This window comes from Phyllostomus discolor, chromosome 3, assembly GCF_004126475.2.
Source record: "Phyllostomus discolor isolate MPI-MPIP mPhyDis1 chromosome 3, mPhyDis1.pri.v3, whole genome shotgun sequence".
Lineage (NCBI taxonomy): Eukaryota > Metazoa > Chordata > Mammalia > Chiroptera > Phyllostomidae > Phyllostomus > Phyllostomus discolor.
The window spans coordinates 93,332,075-93,351,646 of record NC_040905.2 but is presented as its reverse complement, the minus strand read 5'-3'; the positions used below and the strand labels follow the sequence as shown (position 1 = coordinate 93,351,646).

The window sequence follows — 19,572 nt, the reverse complement described above, 5'->3', positions numbered from 1 at the left end:
CATCTGAGCGATCGGGAAAACTGGGCACCAGCAGGTTCCAGACGTCGGCTTTCTGCCGCTCAGCACTGCTGGACGTCAGTCCTTGTCTGTTTCCGCCGCAGGTCGTGCATTTGGACTGACTATCCACAGAACCCTGCTCCTCTCTGCACAAGCAACAGGCTCCTTTCCCGCCAGGCCTGCCAGGGCGCGCGGCCCCATCTAGGCGCAGCTGTTCTACTGGCCGCGCGGAGAGTGCCTCCCAGCGAGTCACACAAGGAGGAAAACCGCCGAACGTCCCTTCCCGGTGCGACCTGCCTTCTCGGAAAGCTACGCGGTCTGGTCTCGCCTTCCTCTTTCTCACGGGCAGAGGTCAGGTTTCCCATAGCAACCGCGGCCTCAGGCAACTGACAACTCGCCAGGCCGGTGTCCTCTGCGCAGACGCAGAAAGGGACGGACGCAAGGCTTCCTCCTGCTTCCGGTGTCCCCCGCGTCCCCGAGGCGGGGCTCACGTGATTGCGTGCTGGGGCGGGGCCTCGGGCGGCGGGAAGAGGCGGCGGGAGAATGGAGGTGCAGGAGAACAGCAGTGAGTCGGCAGACCCTGGGTCCCAGGATCCTGCCCCGGCCCCTAGCAGGGCGCCTGGCAGCGCCGGCCACTACGAGCTGCCGTGGTGAGGGCACAGGCCATAGATAATGGGTGCTCTGGAAGTGTAGGTGGGCAAGAGGCGGGTCGTGTCCCGGGAGAACTCAGGGGCCAGAGTTACTTCGGGGGACATCTGAGCGAAGCAGGAGGCTCCAGGGTGGCGTCTTAGAGATTATTTGGAGAGGGCGAGGGATGTGGGTCGCTAAGCCCACCCAGGATCTAGAGTAGACGGTCTGACCTCTGGAAACGGAGTGTCGGTCAGAACATGGGGAACCGTGGTCTTAGCAACCCCCTGTGACCACCCACTCAGCGCTAGGCCAAGGACGAATCTGATGGCCACTTGGCGGGAAGTGTCGAATGCAGGTTCGGAACTACGGGTTGTGTGCAAATGGCACCCGTCTCCTTTCTGTGGCTTGCTTGCTTTAAATAGTAGCATCATAGGTAGCTGGGAGGAAATGGTGATTTTGGGAAGTCACCTGCCCCTGACACAGGTATGGTGCAGGCGCTCTGCTCGGTCCCACGCCCTGAAAGCACCTCTCAGAACTCTCCACGGCTCATGGTAATGGTTTACATCCTGCAGTGGTGTACACTCTGTGTATTCCCATCCCTCTAGCCCACCCCTCTTCTGGATGACAGCAGATAACCTAAATGGAGCGTGGTATGGATTATTGGAATATTTACAGCAGTGCTGTGCAGCCCCACAGCCAGTAGCAACGGGAGTCTCTTGAGCCCTGCAAATGAGGCTAGCCCAAATTGAGATGGGCTATAAATGTAGACTATACACCAGGATTTTGAGGACTTAGTATTAAGAAAAACTCAGTAATTTTTATATTGATTACACGTTGAGAATGACTATTTTGAGCATGTTAGATTCAATAGATTATATTAGTAAAATTAATTTTATCTGTTTTCTTTTTACCTTTTTAAACGTGGCTACCAGAAAGTTTAAAATTACATATGTGGCTGAGTATATATATATATATATCTGTATATTGATATATATATATATCTTTATATATATAAAAAACTTCTAAAAAATTTACAGAGAGGGGAAGGGAGGGAGAGAAACATCAGTGTGTGAGAGATACATTGATTAGTGGCCTCTCACACATCCTCAACTGGGGACCTGGCCTGCAACCCAGGCATGTGTCCTGACTGGGAATTGACCCAGTGACCTTTCAGTTCTCAGGTCAGCACTCAATCCGCTGAGCTACACTAACATATTTTTCATGCACAACACTACATGCTTAGGATATTTCAGTTAGCAAAACAAACTCTGCTGTCATGGAGCTTACATTTGATAAAGACAATAAAAAATAAACAAGTAGCTATATAGTATATTTGATAGTGACAAGTGCTGTGGAGTAAATTGCTATGGTGTTCAGGGAAGGCTTTTGATAAGATAACATTTGAGCAAAGACCTGATCTGAGGGAGTAAGTCATGACTGGAGAAAACTTTCAGGTAGATGGAGCATCTATGATCCAGCTCAGATTTCAGCTCCTAAATTTCCCAGGTGGTGATTTTCTCCCTCCTCTGGGCTTCCACAGCCCTTGGCTTCTATAACCAGTTTAGCATGTAATAGGACTTGCTAAGCTCTATCTCCCTGCCACTGGGAAAGCAATAACCATGTCTTGTTTATCTGTGTATTGTTGCTTTCCTCCCCTTGTGATCTCTAACTCCTTCCACAGTGGCTGGCACCTGGAAGGGGCTGAGTATGAAGAATAAATGAGTAGGAACCAACATGCTCTATTTGCTAGTCTTAGAGAAGACCTGTCTTTTTCTTTCCTATAGTATGTGACAAAAAAGCTTTGCATGCAGTTGCTTCTGGAGCACAACCAGCATAATATTGCACATCAGGGAGTATTGCAAAGGATGGAGTATTGGAAGTCCTGATGGTCAAATCATTACAAATCGGTTTTCACTTCTGTTCTTGCTGAAGAAAATAACTTTCTCGCATAGCATAGCTTGCAAAAGAGAAGTATTGGTTTGACTAAGCCACTAGCCTGTTCACTTCAACAGGGTCACAGGATAGGCTTATAGTCTCTGTCTAGCCAGCCCTGCTGTGCACCTCACTAAGTCTGCAGAAACTGGCAGGCAAGGGATGAGAAGGGGGCTTGGCTGCACCTGTGTCAGGTGAAATGATGTCAGTGCTATGTGTGCTGGACCTCTTTTGTGATGGGCAGACTCTGTTTCTGCACAGTGTCACATTGGTCCAGATGGCTTGCTCTGGTCCTTCTCTAGCAACAGCAGGGTTTTTTTTGTTTGTTTTTTTGCTGTGGTGAGTTTGAAGCCTTGGTGTGTAATCCTCATGCATTTTTCAAATGGCATTTCAGCACACCCTTAAATTTAAAACCTGCTGCCATTTGGTATATTTTTACTATATTTTTGATATACATATATATCATCTGACAAAGCTCTCAGGATTGCTACCCTTTGCTGCTTTCTTTTGTGTAGCATAAAAATGGCTGTGTCAACATCTTTATACATTTTCTTACAAACAGGGTTGAGAAATATAGACCAGTAAAGTTGAATGAAATTGTCGGGAATGAAGATACTGTAAGCAGACTGGAGGTAGGTGATTTTTTTTTATCGTATTTATTTATTTTTAGAGAGTGGGGAACAGGGAGAGAAATAGGGAGAGGAATATCAATGTGTGAGAGAAACCTCAGTTGGTTGCCTCTTGCTCGCCCCCCATCAGGGACCCGGCTTGCAACCCAGGCATGTGCCCTGACACAGAATCGAGCCTGGAACGTTTGGGTTCACAGGCCTGCACTCAGTCCAGTGAGCCATACCAAGCAGGGCTCCTTGTTTAGTTTTTACACAATCCCTTAAAAATGTGGAAGTCATTCTTAGCTAGGGGGCTTATAAAAACAGGCCTCAAGGTGGATTGCCCTAATCCCCCCATTCCCCGTTCACCCTAGTTTACCAACCCTTGACTAGAGGGACTGCGTGACAAGGCAGGTGGCTTCAAAATGGACAGATAGAAATGCTTAGCAGTAGAGCAAGCTTTGAATTCCTAGCTCTAGAGGTCTTTAAGCAGAATCTAAAAGCCCAACTATTTGAGACATGACAGAGACGATCTTTGTCATAATGGGGCTTAGAATTTAATAGCTAGCAAAGTACTTATTTTACAAATTTATTCATTTTGCAAATCTTTGAGTATGTTCTCTGGGACAGATATGGGACGGCGGTAGGAACTATTGATATAATGGTGAACAGAATAGACACGATTCTTGCCCGAGTAAGATCCTTAATCTAACAGGGCAGCATTAAAGTCAGCAGGCAACGACGTGATGAGCACTCTGCCAGAGGAGGTACAGGGTGCTGCAGGAACACATGGGGAAAGTTCAGGGAGGAGTTAAATTCACAGTGTCTGCGTTCCCAAGTGAAAGAAGTAATACCAAAGCTAGGGAGGGAGTTAGCCAGACTTGGAGGGGAAGGGTGAAGAAAGAAGAGGTAGCTGGAATAGCATGTGCAAAGGCCCTGAGGTGAGAAAGCTTGGATTGTCTTGTGTGGGGGAGTGCCATTTGATTGGAGTGCTAATTTGCAGGCATAAATGGGCATTTGAATTGCCTGGGGATCTTGTTAAAATGCAGATTCTGGTGCCGTAGTTCTGGAGTGGGGCCAGGTTCTGCATTTCTAACAAGCTCCCAGGGGACGCTGGTGCTGCTGGACCACAAGCCCCACTGTTAGCAAGGCCATAGAGTGCATTTATTGGGGTGTGTGAGAAATGACCTGGCACGGTGGGCAGGGCCTCATGAGCCATGTTTAAGAGTGTGGCCTTCATGAAGCCAGCCTAGCACACCCCTCAGTTTACATTAGAAAACTCCCAGCTCCCTTCACTTTTTTCAGTCAGCCTCATAGCCCTTCACCCTGCTCCCCGACAGCTGTCAGTCTCTTCTCTATCTGTGGCTCTGTTTCTATTTTGTTTGTTGGTTTATTTTATTCATTAGATTCTATATATGAGTGAAATCATTAAGGTGAAGGGAATAAGGGAAAAAACCCTCATAGACACAGACAACAGCATGCTGACTACCAGAGGGGAAGGGTGGGGCAGGTGGAAGAGGGTGTGGGGGGGTAAGTGGTGATGGGGGGAGACCTGCCTTGGGGTGGCAAACACACAGTACAGTATACAGATGATTGACTGTAGAATTATACACCTAAACCCATAGAATTTTATTAAGCAGTGTCACCCCAATCAATTCAATAAAAATAAATAAATGAGGAAGGAAGGAAGTTTGGGTTTCATGTCGAGAGCAGTAAAGAGGTGCCCAAGGGTCTCAGTCAGGTAAAAGTGCATCAGTTAGATGTGTGTTTGGGGAAACTGGCTGTGGTTACAGCATGGGAAGTGGATGGGAGTGAAGCAAGATTACCGGCCAGGAGACGAGGGATGACGAAGCCTTTGTAACGAAGGTGCTGTGTGGGGTGAGGAGGAAGGCCCAGTCAAGGGTGACAGTGACTCCAGGCTCCTGGCTTGGGTGACAGGTTGGCACTGACATTCCATGAAAGGGGAAATGTGGGTGAGGCCTCAGGTGTGAATTCAGGTGTGAATATGCTGAGGTGAGAGCTCCATGGGGCGTCCACGTGGAGAAACCTGTAGCCGTGATAACTGCACAGGCCTGCGCGTGGCTGGGGAGGCCTTGCCCCTTGCGGTTTATACGTTAACCAGTTGTAACAGGCATTTCTTCCTTCAGGTCTTTGCACGAGAAGGGAATGTGCCCAATATTATCATTGCTGTAAGTACTCAGTCCTGGCAGCCCTGGTGGGTGTCTTAAGGTCTCATTTTTGCTTCCCTCGGAAGTGATTCTTGTGCACAGAGCTTCCTCCTCAGAGAAGCCCATTACCCCCTAGAGCCCTTATATTCCCCTCTGCAAAGGGAAACATTTCACCCTAGTTGGTCAGCAGGCCTATGGGCTGGCTGCTCTATTGATTTAGTGTGTTCTGTGGGCTGGGGTTGAGGGTTCGAGGGGGAGGTGAATGCAGAAAAGTGGCGAGCAATAAATCAGGAAGTTGTGTTAAGTTCGTTCTGTTGGCTTGAAGCACTTACTGGAGATCTCTCTCCTAGGGCCCCCCAGGAACTGGCAAAACTACTAGCATCCTGTGTTTGGCACGAGCCCTTCTGGGTCCAGCTCTCAAGGATGCTGTGTTGGAACTCAATGCCTCAAATGACAGGTACACCTGGGAGTTAGGACTGAAGGGCAGTGAGTGTCGTACATGTTGAATTGTTATAGAAACAGCCTTTTTTCTGTGCTGTGTTGTACATGGAGCTTGCCTGGCCAGCTTGGTATTTTTCTTTAACCCTGCCCAGTGAGAGTGAATGGGAATTGCTTGCTCGTCGGGGTGGCATCACAGGCACTTGACATGACAGCTTACTTTTTTTAATGGAAATTTAAAATACTACTTTTAATTGTGGTAAAATACACATACCATAAAATTTACCATCTTACTCATTTTTAAGTGTACAGTTCCGAAGTGTTAAGTATTTTCACATTGTTGTGCAGCCTATATCTAGACCTTTTTTTTTTAAGACTTTATTTATTTTTAGAGAAAGGGGAAGGGAAGGAGAAAGAGAGGGAGAGAAATGTCAATGTGTGGTTGTCTCTCACACATCCCCCACCGGGGACCTGGCCCACAACCCAGGCATGGGCCCCAACTGGAGATTGAACTGGTGACCCTTTGGTTCGAAGGCCTGTTTTGTTTTAATTTCTCACCTGAGGATGTGCTTATTGATTGTGTACATGTGTGTTTTGTTTTTAGTGAGGGGGGGAAGAGAAGGAGTTTACTACTTTCAGGAGTAAAGGAGAAGGGAGAAATAAACATCAATGTGAGAGAGAAACATCAATCGGCTGCCTCTTGTACACACCATTACTGGGGACCAAACCTGCAACCTAGGCATGCACCCTAACTGGGAATCAAACCCTGGACTTTTTGGTTCATGGGACAATGCTCCAAGCAAGTGAGCCACACCAGCCAGGATGTCAATGCTGATTTTTATCCTTATCTCTTGTTCTTCTCCCACTTGCATCATCAAACTCACTATTTTTGAAATCTTTGGTGACTCGTAATTTTGTTGAAGAAAGAATGGCCCATAGTTGTAAATATTTTCAGTTTTAGATTTTTAAACACCTATTTAAGTGATTGATACAATGACTTTTTTCCCATTTCTATATCATCTGTTTCTTTCTAGTCACCTTTATGTACAGACCTGCCTTCAGCTTTTGATCACTTACAAAGTGCAGCCTGTGAGTGTTAGTGTACGCACGTCACCGACAATGAAAGAGTACCGTCACGTGTTCTTGTATCGAAACCAAAGGTCCAAGTTCTTGTAGTGTACTGGGGAGCGAAGTCCTTCCTGTTGAGAGACCAGCTGCATGAAAATACATTTAGTTTTTGTCCTCAGAAACATATAGTTCACTCCTTGATTCTTTTTTTTTTAAATTTATTTGTATTAAAACACAGTTACCATACAATATTATATTAGTTTCAGGTGTACAGTGTGGTTATTCAACCTCTGTATACCTAGTGAAGTGACCGCCGTGGCAAGTCCAGTGCCCTCTGACACCCCGGGGGTTGTTTGGTGTCACTGACTGTGTTCCCTGTGCTGTGCATCACAGCCCGGTGACTCTCTGCTTTTAAAACTACAGAACGTTTCACAGATTTCCATGTCATCCTTATGCAGGAGCTATGGTAACGTTCTCTGTTTTGTCCAGTTTTTGTGTACGTGCTGCCAAAGTGAACACACTCCTTGGCTCTTACATTTGAGAAAATTCACCTAGGATTTTGGCATCTGAGGAGACAGTAGAAATGTTGCTTACAGGACCAATGTCACCATCATGAGAGTCTAGAGAGCTTTTTGCTTCTTTGCAGTCATTTTCTGATTTGTCCAATAATTATGAAAGATCTTCCTTTGTCCTTTTTTTCTCTTTGACACTGTAGATGGAAAATAAAAAGTTTTGATTTTTTCTTTAAGTTTTGGTCAATGAAATCTTTAAAAAGGAGCAAAGATGATATATCTGATCTTTTGTATCTTTTAGAAAGACAGTGCAGTACAGCAAATAACACAATAAAAAAATAAAGAATCAGCCCTGGCTGGTGTGGCTCAGTTAGCTGATTGAGCGTCGTCCCACAAAGGGAGAGGTAGCTTGTTGTTTGATACCCAGTCAGGGTGCATGCCTGGGTCGTGGGCCAGGTCACCAGCTGGGGGTGTGCAGAGGCAGCCAACTGACGTTTCCCTCACACACTGATGTTTCTCTCCCTCTCTTTCTCCGCCCCTTCCCCAGTCTTTAAAAATAAATACATAAAATATATTTTTTAAATCTTTTTTGAAAATGAAAGCTGAGATGATAGTAATAGCATTCCTCCCCCTAATATTGTATTATTCTTCTGGGTAAATCTATCATTCTTTCGTTTTTTTGTTTTTAATTTTTATTTTAATTGTTGTTCAAGAACAGTTTTCTGCCTTTTACCCCCATCCCAACCCCCCCCCCCCATTTCATTCGTTCGTTTTTTTAAAAAATTATTTTAGTTACTTTTAGTATAGTTGAGAATAATTGATAAATAATGGTGGAATAATTAAAGGGATGATAAGAACTAAAACAGTTTCGAGCTCTGGCTGGCGTAGCTCAGTGGATTGAGCATGGGCTGGGAACCAAAGTGTCCCAGGTTCGATACCCAGCCAGGGTACATTCCTGGGTTGCAGGCCAGAACCCCCAGCAACCGCACATTGATGTTTCTCTCTCTCTCTCTCTCTCTCTCTCTCTCTCTCTCTCTCCCCCACTCTCCCTCTCCCTCTCCCTCTCCCCCCCTCCCTCCCTTCCCTCTCTAAAAAAATAAATAAATAAAATCTTAAAAAAAAAAAACTAACCCTGGCTGGTGTAGCTCAGTGGATTGAGTGCGGGCTGGGAACCAAAGTGTCCCAGGTTCGATTCCCAGCCAGGGTACATTCCTGGGTTGCAGGCCATGACCCCCAGCAACCGCACATTGATGTTTCTCTCTCTCTCTCTATCTCCTTCCCTTCCCTCTCTAAAAATAAATAAAGAAAATCTTTAAAAAATAATAATAAAAAAAATTAAAAAAATAAAAAATAAAACTAAACAGTTTCAAGATACAGGAAGAATAAGGTCGTTAAAACCTTAAAATATCACCCTGGCTGGTGTAGCTCAGTGGATTGAGCGCGGGCTGGGAACCAAAGTGTCCCAGGTTTGATTCCCAGCCAGGGTACATTCCTGGGTTGCAGGCCATAACCCCCAGCAACCGCACATTGATCTCTCTCTCTCTCTCTATCTCCCTCCCTTCCCTCTCTAAAAATAAATAAATAAAATCTTTAAAAAAAAAACAAACCTTAAAATATATCTGGTTATAAAATGATTCAGTGGACCCATAGGTAATTACATAATGAGTTTATTGTATTTTAAGTAGTAAGTCAATTTTTTTGTACTTCTGAAGACCTTCAAGAAGGAATAAAAGTGATGAAATTTCAGTTCTTATAAATAGTTAGGATTTCCTGAAAAGGAAACCTGGAGCCAGAGCTGGGTTCCCGAGGACGCTGCGGGTCGGGAGTGCCCGGGAGGTCGCGGGTTTGCCTCAGAAGGCGGGTGAAGTGCCGGCTCCTCATTTCAGGGGCATCGACGTCGTGAGGAACAAAATCAAAATGTTCGCCCAGCAGAAAGTCACCCTCCCCAAAGGGCGGCACAAGATCATCATCCTGGATGAAGCAGACAGGTAGAGTGCTTTGCCAGACGTTTTGACCTTGATCTCTAAATCTGTTATCGGGCTTTACTAAATCGGGAGGAAAAGCTCCTACCTTGGCACTGTTGTGTGTTCGCTCGTCTTCAAAAGCAATTTAATAGGCGGCCTGAGCCCCAAACCTGTCTTAATTGAGTAACTTCCAAACAGTTGGCTAAGACAGTCAGTTGATGTGTTTGTTCCAGCAGCATCACTTCTATGAATTATTTAAATATTATTTTTTAATTGTGAAATACACATAATATAAAATTTACCATTTTAACCATTTTAGTTTATAATCAGTGGCATTTAGGATACTCGCAATGTTGTACAGCCAATGACATTAAAAAAAGTAACTCATTCTTTGAAGAAAACTTAGAAAATGTTAATATCCTGCTTTATTTTCTTTTTCTACACTATCCATTTTTACATATTTGAGATCATAATATAAATTTTGTATTCTTGTTTTTCATTTTAACATAAAAAGCAATGTTCTACATTATTATAATCTTGTTTGGAACATTGTTTATAATTTCCATATTAGAGTACAATGCACCTTACCCTATTTTACTGTAACATTATAGCAATAATAGCAGTTAACATTTATTGAGCAATTATATATAAGCATTTATGTTATCATAGGTGCTCTGCTAAACACTTTACACGTTATTACCTCATTTAGTTGTCATCACAACCCTCTGAAGTAGGCAGAATCATCTACTTATAGGTGATGACACTGGGGCTCAGATAATTTGCCTGTGGTCCCAAAACTAGCAGAGGCAGGAGCTGCGAGGTGAGCCCAGGCAGCCTGGCTGCAGAGCCCCCTTCCTGTGCCTGTGTGCAGCCTGTCCATTTAAGACCAAGCTGGGGTCCTGAGGAGAGGCTGAGCATGCTCAGTCAGGTCAGTTCCCAGGCTCTGTGGGGAGTGTTTGTATCCTGTGGGCCCTGGGTGTGGTTGCAAACTTAATGTTTCTCTTCTCAGCATGACTGATGGAGCCCAGCAAGCCTTGAGGAGAACCATGGAAATCTACTCCAAAACGACTCGCTTTGCTCTTGCTTGCAATGCTTCGGATAAAATCATAGGTGAGGGTCAGCTCTGGGCAGCTCGGGGTCCACCTGGTGCTCATTTGGCTCTTCAGCAGCAGATGAGTAGGAACTTTTTGATTGCCTATTGTGAGCTGAGCACTGTACCTCATCTTTTTCCTTTATTCTTATATAGTTATTTGCAGAGGTATTATTAGCTCCACATTAGAGATGAGAAAACTGGAGCACAGAGAGGTTGAGCAATTTGCCCAGAGTTACACAGCAAGTGGAAGCTGGGATTGGAACCCTACGTCTTTCTGACTCTTGCACCATTGCAGGCACACATGACATTTTGACATCCTGTGCAGTGTCATAGTCACTGCCCCTCTCCAGACACGTTCTTGCACTTTCTGTGTGTCTGAGTGCGTGGCACGCACTGTGTCTGCACACGGGGCTTGCTCGTTACCGGGAGTTGCCTCACATGTGAGACCTTACCTCGGAGTCTTCTCTCCGACCTGGCATTTGTCCTGCCAGTTCCTTTGCTCCCTCCCTCTCATCAATCTGTCTTCTCACTGCTTTGAGCCTTCCTGTCTCTGTGTCTCAACTTCCTGGTGGTTTCACATCCTTCCCTTTCTGATAATGACTGCAGGCATAGTCCAGTGCTCGCTCGCCCTCTCTCACCATTCCTCACAGTTCTCTTGTCCCCCTGCCCTTGCTTCACGTCCCCCATGCTAGACCCCAGCCTGTGTGAGCTCAGCTCTCTGACTGCCCCTGCTCCACCCGGCCATTGTGTGCTGCTGCCGACAAGCTGGTCACCAACTATGACACCCCCACAGGGGTGGCAGGCTCCTCAAGTTACTAGGAATCCTTTATGCCATTTTTAGTTTTTCTAGATGGTCATTATTTGTTCATTAGTTTATTCAGCCATTCATTCAACAAGCATTTACTTTGTTCCCACTAGCTGTTGGGTACCACTGATGCAGAACATACAAAATTTCATGAGAAACATTCTCTGCCTTCAAGACATCAACAGTGTGGTGAAGGAAACTGTACTAAAAGTTCTTGACTGACAGACGTGTATGTGGTTTGTCTCCTTAGCCAGTGCTGAGAGAACTCTGTGCGGGCGGGGGAGGTCCTGTGCTTAGAGACCCCCACCCCACACACATTGCGTAGGCCTGGGTGTTAATGAGTTACGGTGATTTGAAACTGCAGTTGTTGGAGAAAGCTCCGGCCCTCCCTCTTTATGAAGTGATGTCTGTGATACAGGTCTTGGATTATTTTTAATTTTTAAAAGGATATAGCAAACATAAATGAAATCTCTATAGGAATTTCTTTCTAGCATTAGAGGAAATGGCTTGTGATCAGATTGCTGCGGAGTTGATTTTTGAAACTTAGTAGCTGAGTCTCACTTTGGTTCCTGGAGCCATACAGTTGAGAGAGAGGCTTACTTTCTTTGAGGAAGGCTGCAGCTCCCTTATTCTCACATGTATTTAAATCCTGGGAATTCAGCTTGGGGACTTCTCAAAAGATAAAAATCTACTGCAGGAAATTTATAGTGTAGTTGGAATATTAATTGCTTTAAAATATGGACTCAGTTCCAAACTGATCTTTCTCATCTTTGCTAATAAGCCAAATATGCAAATAAGTTTCAGTTTTGAGGCTTCCTGCTTTCAAATAAGTTGAGCTGGACTAACTCTTAGGAAAGCTGCTTTTTGAAGTTCCCCCCAGGCAGATGTGTACCCAGTATGTACTCTGCACAAGGCACTGCAGAGGCCTCAGGTCCGTGTGAGGCTCTGGCCCAGCCCCGCAGGAGCTCGTGCGTGGACAGGAGAGGGGCTGCCCGCACAGCTGGCCGCCACCCACCCCAGGTCCTCCTCCGTGTGCTCACACCACAGCCAGCCCCGCCCCAAATAAAGTCCTCCCCAGTGTTGCAAACCCCTACCCTCTTCCACCCCAGGTCTGGCCTCACTGTCTCTCCCCTTCCCTGGTGCAGTGTTCTCCCAGCTTCTCTTGCACCTGAGCCGGCTGCCAGGGTCATCTCAGCACACATGACCCTGCCACTCCCCTGCTTAACCCTCTGGTGGCCTCCCGATGCCTGTACAGCAGCCATGCCTCCGCCTCCCAGCCCACCCCAGGCTAACAGAGTCCTGTGCCCACAGCCTCATCTCCTTTCACCCCCACACAGGGCAGTCTTACCCTTCCCCAGCCCCCGGCCCTGTCTTCACTCTCACGTTTGTGCTATTCCTTCTGCCTTTCCGGGCTAAAAGCCTCGTCCCCCAAAACCCAGCTTCTCCACTGAGAAGCTCCATCAGGCTGAGTTGATCACACCATCTGGCCAGGGTTCCCAGAGCTGTTCTGAGAAACTTCTGCCAAGGCCCTGTCTTACTGAGTTATAATGTTCTTGCTCATATCTCCTCCATCCCATAAAACCTAGGCTCTGAGGAGCCAGGACCTCATCATAATATTTATCCAATGTGTCCCCAAAACCTGGGGTGCTAACTGGTTTCTTTAATGGAAATAAGCAAACAGGAATAAGTTCCCTGAAAAGTGTGAACGAAGGAAGGGAGATAACTGCAGGCTGGGGAGATCCAGGCCGGCTGCATGAGGAGGGCGTTTGAAAGGAGCTTCTGTTGATGGTTGGGGTTTCAATGGGAAGGAACTGGAGGAAAGAACGCCCTAGGTGGCCAGAGCCCTCCAGGAGATGCAAAGTCTGTTGTTGCAGGAGAGGAGGTCCCAGGCATGGAGTTAGGAGAGTTGAGACAGGTGAGGTCTGCAGAAGATTTTACATACAAGGGTGAGAGGTGAACTGCTCTGTACTTCGGGGGGCTACTGAAGGGCTAGCTTTGGCAGGAAGAGGTGACAGATCAAAACAGTCTGAGGCCGGCCATTGTGGCAGCAGAGAGACCAGACTGGGGCTTGGAGAAGCTGTTGTCATAGTCCAAACCTGGGGTCAAGGACAGCTTCCAGAATTCTGCATGTGTTTGTCTAGTGGTTCCCAGCCCTGCGGGGATGCAGTCAGAATCCAATCTCTGTGGATCTTTAAAGAAACCACACAGGTGTCTTGTGCTTACCCAGCTGGCTAGGCTATGACCTCCCCAGAAGGGCCCTGATGTTCAGCAGACACGGGGTAATCTTGGGTCCACCTGGGCCGGCACTTGCCCACCTGTGGGCTGTGGCACGTGGAGGTCTCTGTGTTGGAGGATCTTTCCCTTCTGGAAGCCGTGGGCAGCCTAGGTCGTCCCAGGCAGTGCTGGTTGAGGCCTCTCTTGTTGCTTATTGGTTGATATTTTGAAATTTAACCCCAATCAGTCAATCAGTGGTGAGCGCCTGCTGGGTAGAGAGAGTGGCGCCAGCATGGCTGGGCCGCGCGGGTTGTGCAGCTGCATCCCAGTAACTAAGGAGCCAGCAGGCCGACACCCTCCTTGCCTGGGAGCCTCACCCGCGTCCTGTCTCATTCAGAGCCCATCCAGTCCCGGTGCGCAGTCCTCCGCTACACAAAGCTGACCGACGCCCAGATCCTCGCGAGGTTACTGACCGTGATCGAGAAGGAGAAAGTGCAGTACACTGATGACGGTCTGGAAGCCATTATCTTCACCGCCCAGGGAGACATGAGGCAGGTGTGTGCGGTCCCGGCCATGAGGCGCGGACCTCCCGTGTGTGCCAAGCCCCTTATTTTAGGGGGAAGAGGGGAGTGCCAGCGGCACTGAGCCGAGCATAGCCAGAGGGACGAGCGCTGGGGCCTTGGGCTGACGGAGAGCAGGCTTGCCAGGAGGGTGTTCAGCTAAGAGGGATGGGGAAGGGCCGAGGTCAAATATCAGCCTCGATGTGTGTGTGTTCCTCAACAGGCATTGAACAACTTGCAGTCTACTTTCTCGGGATTCGGCTTCATCAACAGCGAGAATGTGTTCAAGGTACAAGACTGGTGTGGGCATCACAGCATGCGAAAACCCTGTTTATCTGCAGGGGCCTGTGGAGTGGAGGTGGGACGATCCTGGCCGGAAGGGGACAGACTCCGCATCACCGCTGTGCCGGGGCTCGCCCTCCGCGGGTGGGGAGCTTGCCTGGCTCCAGTCTGTCCACTGTCCTCCCCACCCTGGGGAGTTGGGAGGGACTCGGGATGCCCCCAGCGTGAGACAGATGCAAGTGCTGGGGGCTTTCCTCGCATGCTCTGAGCCTCTCAGAAGCCCTGCACACACAGGTTCTCATCGGCATTTTGCAGCTAAGGAAGCAGCTCAGGTGGCCTGCCCGAGACCACCCAGCTGCCGGAGGCCAGGAGGGAGCACGGGAGAGCACGGTGCCTTCCCCTCAGCACTTCCGGCGCCTGCGGGGCGTACGACATCTCTTCAAAGCTGAGCCAAAAGACTCTCCCTCTCCCACATTGGCAAAGGATTTTTCTTTTGGGAATACTTTTGAAAACTGCCGTATCTGATAGCTCGGCATCTGATTTTCCCCTTAATGGGGGTAAGAATTGGGTAGGGCGGTCCATGTGTTCCGTCTATAGCCCTTTCTTACCGGGTGTTTGGGTGAAGACAGCTGTGCCAAAAGCCTCTGCTTAGACCCTGGCAGTGATGCACACTCAAGGACACTTGAGGGGAACTTGCTCAATCACTGGTAGTGACACTTAGGGTCTCGTGTCCCCCTGGAATTCCAGAGCATTGTGGACCCTGGAAACCAGGACTTCTGAGGGCAGTTAATTGAACTGGGGCGAGAAGGCCAAAGGTAGCTGTAGGCACTATGCTGAGGCATCAGGAGGCTCTCATTTAGATTTACATGTTGATGCTGTGCTAGATGCTGGGATCTGAGGCCGGTGGCGGAGGCAGCCTTTGGTCTTGGGGATGGCTGCCACAGCACTTACCAGGCAGCTCCACGGGTCACACTGAGGCTGGGGGACCCTGTCCTGGGAAAGCCAATTGGGATTCCAGTGGGAGACTGGCCTGAAAGATCTCCTACATCTTAAGTGGGTTCTAAGTGGTTCTGAGCAAGGGATCAGCCGGGTGGTCTGAGATGTGACTTACAATGACTTTGAAGCTGCCCCCGAGCAGAGATTCGTCAGTGGCCCTTGTTGATTCATCTTCTGTTGGATAAATTGGTAACATGGTGTCGGAAGCTCTCCTCACTGTGATAGGTCGACATCGTATTCTTTTTACTTGGTGCCTTGTTTGGTGGTGAGTGGCTTTCCCCAACCTGCTTCTGTTTGCTAGAGAATTTGATGAAAAACAAGTAGGAAAGTTGGTCACATAAATCGCCCAGAAGTTGGTGTGTCTGGGGTCCTCAGGTGGTGCCCTCAGCCACTTCTTTTTGGTTTGGTCAGGTCTGCGACGAGCCGCACCCTCTGCTGGTGAAGGAGATGATCCAGCACTGTGTGAATGCCAATATCGACGAAGCTTACAAGGTCTGCTTCCTCCTGCCCCACACCCTGATCTGTGAGGGACCTATCTCTTCTTGAGCAGGCTGAGGGAGCTCCCCTTAGTTCTTAAAAAGATGCTACGTATACCCTACCAATGAGAAAACCATGGTAGAGGCTAAACCCCCTTCTCTGTGTGCATCACACTGTTTAAAAGTGGTAGACCCGGTATTCAGACATGTGTTTGTGCTATAATTATATTCTCTGCACCTAACACGGGAGGAAGGACCAGCCCAACTCCTTACTTTGCGGTGAAGCCATCTGTCTCTGTTAAGGGGAGACTTCCCCACCACCCTCCCGAGGAACATGGGCATCCTGGGACCCAGTAGTCCCCAGTCGGCCAGGAGAGGAGAGCCCAGGAGGTTTCTGGCCTAATTACAGAGTCTGGTCCTGTGAGCAGGTTCCAGTGGGCACCTTTGGGGTTCAAGTGACTCTCAAATCACGTGGGTGGCAGTGGTGTGATCTGAGGCCATTGGCCACTGCGGGGTTTCCCTGCTCCCATTCGATTAGGCTAGAAGTTGACTAAGTTTAGGGCAGGGCTAGACCCAATGTGAAAGTGAAGTGCAAGGCAGGGAGACAGGCAGAGACCCAGGTACCAGGACTAGATCACTGAGTGGGCCTGAGGGAAGCCTTCAGGTTTAGGTGCCCGGAGCTTCCCCACGCCCTGAATTTACCCCAACACAACCAAGCAAAGGCAAGAACAACTGATTCCAGACCCTGTGGTCCAGATGGGGTGGACTGGGGATCAAGAAGGCAGGGGCTGGGACCACTGCTGTAATCTCTGCCCTGGTCAGGGCGTGCTGAGGGCTGCTCCTGCAGACGGAGCGTTAGGACTCGTAGCTAGGGAAAGCATGGCAGATACAGGGTTCTACTATTTCTGCTCTGGGGATGATTAATAAAGCATTTAAAGAGCCTCAGGGTGGTAGCAGACCTTGTCATGTATTTTGAAACATTTGCAATATTATCTTTCTGTCTGCTGGGAAAACCAGTTACATTATCCCCACACAATACAGAGGGTGTGGCCCACAGGTCCACAGTGTTCAGCCGATTCTCAGAATCTCTTGGGTTTGGTAGGATGGTCTGTCCGCTCCTAGCAGTGTGACAGGCCAAGGCCAGTGTGACTTAAATTCATTTCCCCCGAGTATCCTTGTCATTTACAGATGCCCTCTTTTGTCCAGATTCTCGCCCACCTGTGGCATCTGGGCTATTCACCAGAAGACATCATTGGCAACATTTTTCGAGTGTGCAAAACCTTCCAAATGGCAGAATACTTGAAACTGGAGTTCATTAAGGTCAGTGAGAGCACAGCCGGGCCTCAGTCCTCAAGAATGCGGGGCCCTGTGGCTTTCTTGGGTTTACTCACGTCCGGGCACCAGAAGGATGCTCGGTGAGCGTTCCCGACTACAATGGAGGCGGGTGGCTGCTTGTCCTGGGGGCTGGGAGTTTGCTTAAGCCAGTCTGCCCGCCAGCGCCCTACTCTTCCTGAGGATGACTCTCCTCTTTAGAGGTTTGTTTATTTATCTTTAAGGTCAGATTAATTGAAGTATAATTTACATTGAGTAAAATTTGGTCTCCTGGGGCATTCCGTTGACAAAACATTCAGTCCTGTACACACAACTCTAACCCCTCAAACTGACATGCCCCTTTGTAGTCATTTCCCCACCTCCAGCACCTGGAAACCACCAGTCTGCTCTCCGTTTGGGGGCAGAATCCTCCAGGACGCCATCCAGATGGAATCAAACAAAATCATAGTCTTTTGAGTCTGGCTTTTTTACTTAGCTAAATGCAGTTTGGACTTACTCATGTTTTTGCTGAAAGTGTCAGTGGGTCGTTCCTTTTTAGTGCTGAGTAGTGTTCCACTGCATGGAGGTGAGATTGTTTGGTCAAATGGTAAGTGCAAGTTTAACTTTAGAAGAAACTGCCAAACCGTCTTCCAAAGCGGCTGTTGCATTTTGCATCCGACCAGCCCTGTGCGTGAGCATCTGAGCTGACGCACATCCCAGCCAGCCCTTGGAGCACTTGCTGGTTCTTCACAGTCATTTGAATAGGTGTGTAGTGGTACCCCATGGCTTTGGTTTGCATTTCCCAGCCACTGATGATGTCAGGCACTGTTTCATGTGCTTATTTGCCATTCAAAATCTTTGATGAAGCATCTGCTCAAATCTACCAGGTTTTTAATTGGGTTGTTGTTTTTTTGTGTTTTTTTTAATTTTTAAAAATATTTTATTTATTTATTTTTAGAGAGGGAAGGGAGGGAGGGAGAGAGAGAGAGAAACATCAATGTGCGGTTGCTGGGGGTTATGGCCTGCAACCCAAAAATGTACCCTGGCTGGGAAGGGTTGTTTTCTTATTAACCTAGTAAGAGTTTTGAGAGTTCTTTATATATTCTGGATGCAAATCTTTTATCAGGTATATGTTTTATAAATATTTTAATATTGACTTTCTTTGAATTAACAGTATTTTGCAAAGAAGTATCAATATCCTTTTAGGAAATAAATTGAACTTTTAGTTAAAGATAATCCAGGACAATTTAAAGTTCATTTTTTAGTTGGAGTTTGAGTTCATTGCATCAATTTTGAGTAAACCATTGGTACAGATTAAAAATAAACAAATTCCTCCCTCACTTAACCCGATTTAAATTTGCTATGTTTTTCAGGAAATTGGATACACTCACATGAAGATAGCAGAAGGTGTGAACTCCCTTCTGCAGATGTCAGGGCTGCTGGCCCGGCTGTGTCAGAAGACAATGGCCCCGGTGGCCAGTTAGAGTGGACTCATTGGGCAGGTTATGAGAGTCCCTGAAGGACAGCAGTCCCGGGGTTCTGCCTTAGAAGAAAATGCTGCCCAGGCTGCCATGGAACTCACCTTTCTTTCGTGCGGCACGGCCTTCCTGGTGCCCCCGCACACCCGCAGAGCATCTGTGTTCAGCCCCAGGCTCAGGAACGTGGTGGCGGGAAAGGCCCCAGAGAACCTCCAGGGCATGTCACCCAGTCTGGGCATATGTTGGCATTTTAGCTAATAAAACCACACAACGTTGTCGTTGATGGTGTGGCAATGCACGGCTGCAAAGAAAGCCAGCTTCCTGTCTCTCTGTGCGCCCCTTGCATGCTGCAGGTAGAGAAGGTGATTTGTGTGGTAGACTGCTCAAGCCAGTCTGAGTTCTAGAACCTGGAGGACGGTCCACATGCAGCAGGACTGGCTGTTTAGAAAAACTCCCGCCATGTCACCTTTTCTTATGCAGTGCTTGGTGCTTTAGAATTTCTCAGTGAATTTTACATTAACTTGTAGAATTTCTTCTTCCTCCTCCTTCCCTTCCTCCCCCTCCTTTCTTTTTATCAAGGTACTATTTTTTTTATGAAAAATATCAATTGTACATAAAAGAGTGCTACAGTGAGCCTTCGCATATTCATCATCCATCTTAAAGTTATACCAACACACGGCCAACCTTGTTTCCTCTGCATCCCACCACCCTAGCCCACTCTGGGATTGTTCCGAAGCAAACTGCGGGCGTCACTTTCTGATGGTGGTGTTAGGTGGTCAGGGTGGGAGTGACCCAGCTTCTGTGCCTACTGGTCTTGTGAGAAGCTTTGATTGAAGACGCTTGTGAGCCAGGCTGGCTCCTGCGCTGTGGGTTCCCGGGCGAAGGGCCTTGGCGTGCAGCCACGTGCACCCTGCTGTACTCGGTGCTGGGCCAGCTGGGCTGCCCGTCTGCTTTCCTCTGTGCCCAGGCTTGGTTCCCAGTGGCTCTGGTGCTCTTGCCGGAACCTCTGCCGCCAGCAGAAGCAGGGAGGGAAAGGGCCT

General features: G+C 47.9%; 1 protein-coding gene and 1 non-coding gene across 3 annotated transcripts; one reads left to right on the top strand and one right to left on the bottom strand.

Annotated features, from left to right (window-relative positions):
* The first annotated feature begins 509 nt into the window (after window positions 1–509).
* RFC2 (replication factor C subunit 2) lies at window positions 510–18,844 on the top strand. 2 transcript variants are annotated; one of them, XM_028530111.2, is made up of 11 exons: window positions 510–647; window positions 3,122–3,191; window positions 5,315–5,356; window positions 5,686–5,792; window positions 9,240–9,341; window positions 10,327–10,427; window positions 13,827–13,984; window positions 14,213–14,278; window positions 15,679–15,759; window positions 16,950–17,063; window positions 18,428–18,844. In XM_028530111.2, exons 1-11 carry the CDS (start codon window positions 541–543, stop codon window positions 18,536–18,538), a joined length of 1,059 nt encoding a protein of 352 aa, XP_028385912.1. In that variant the 5' UTR covers window positions 510–540; the 3' UTR covers window positions 18,539–18,844. The 2 variants fall into 2 exon arrangements, with proteins under 2 accessions (XP_028385912.1, XP_035876727.1); XM_036020834.1 differs by lacking the exon at window positions 15,679–15,759.
* On the bottom strand, window positions 7,255–7,360 carry LOC114514059. Its single transcript, XR_003685901.1, has one exon. It is a non-coding gene; the product is annotated as a U6 spliceosomal RNA (small nuclear RNA).
* Window positions 18,845–19,572: the final 728 nt, after the last annotated feature.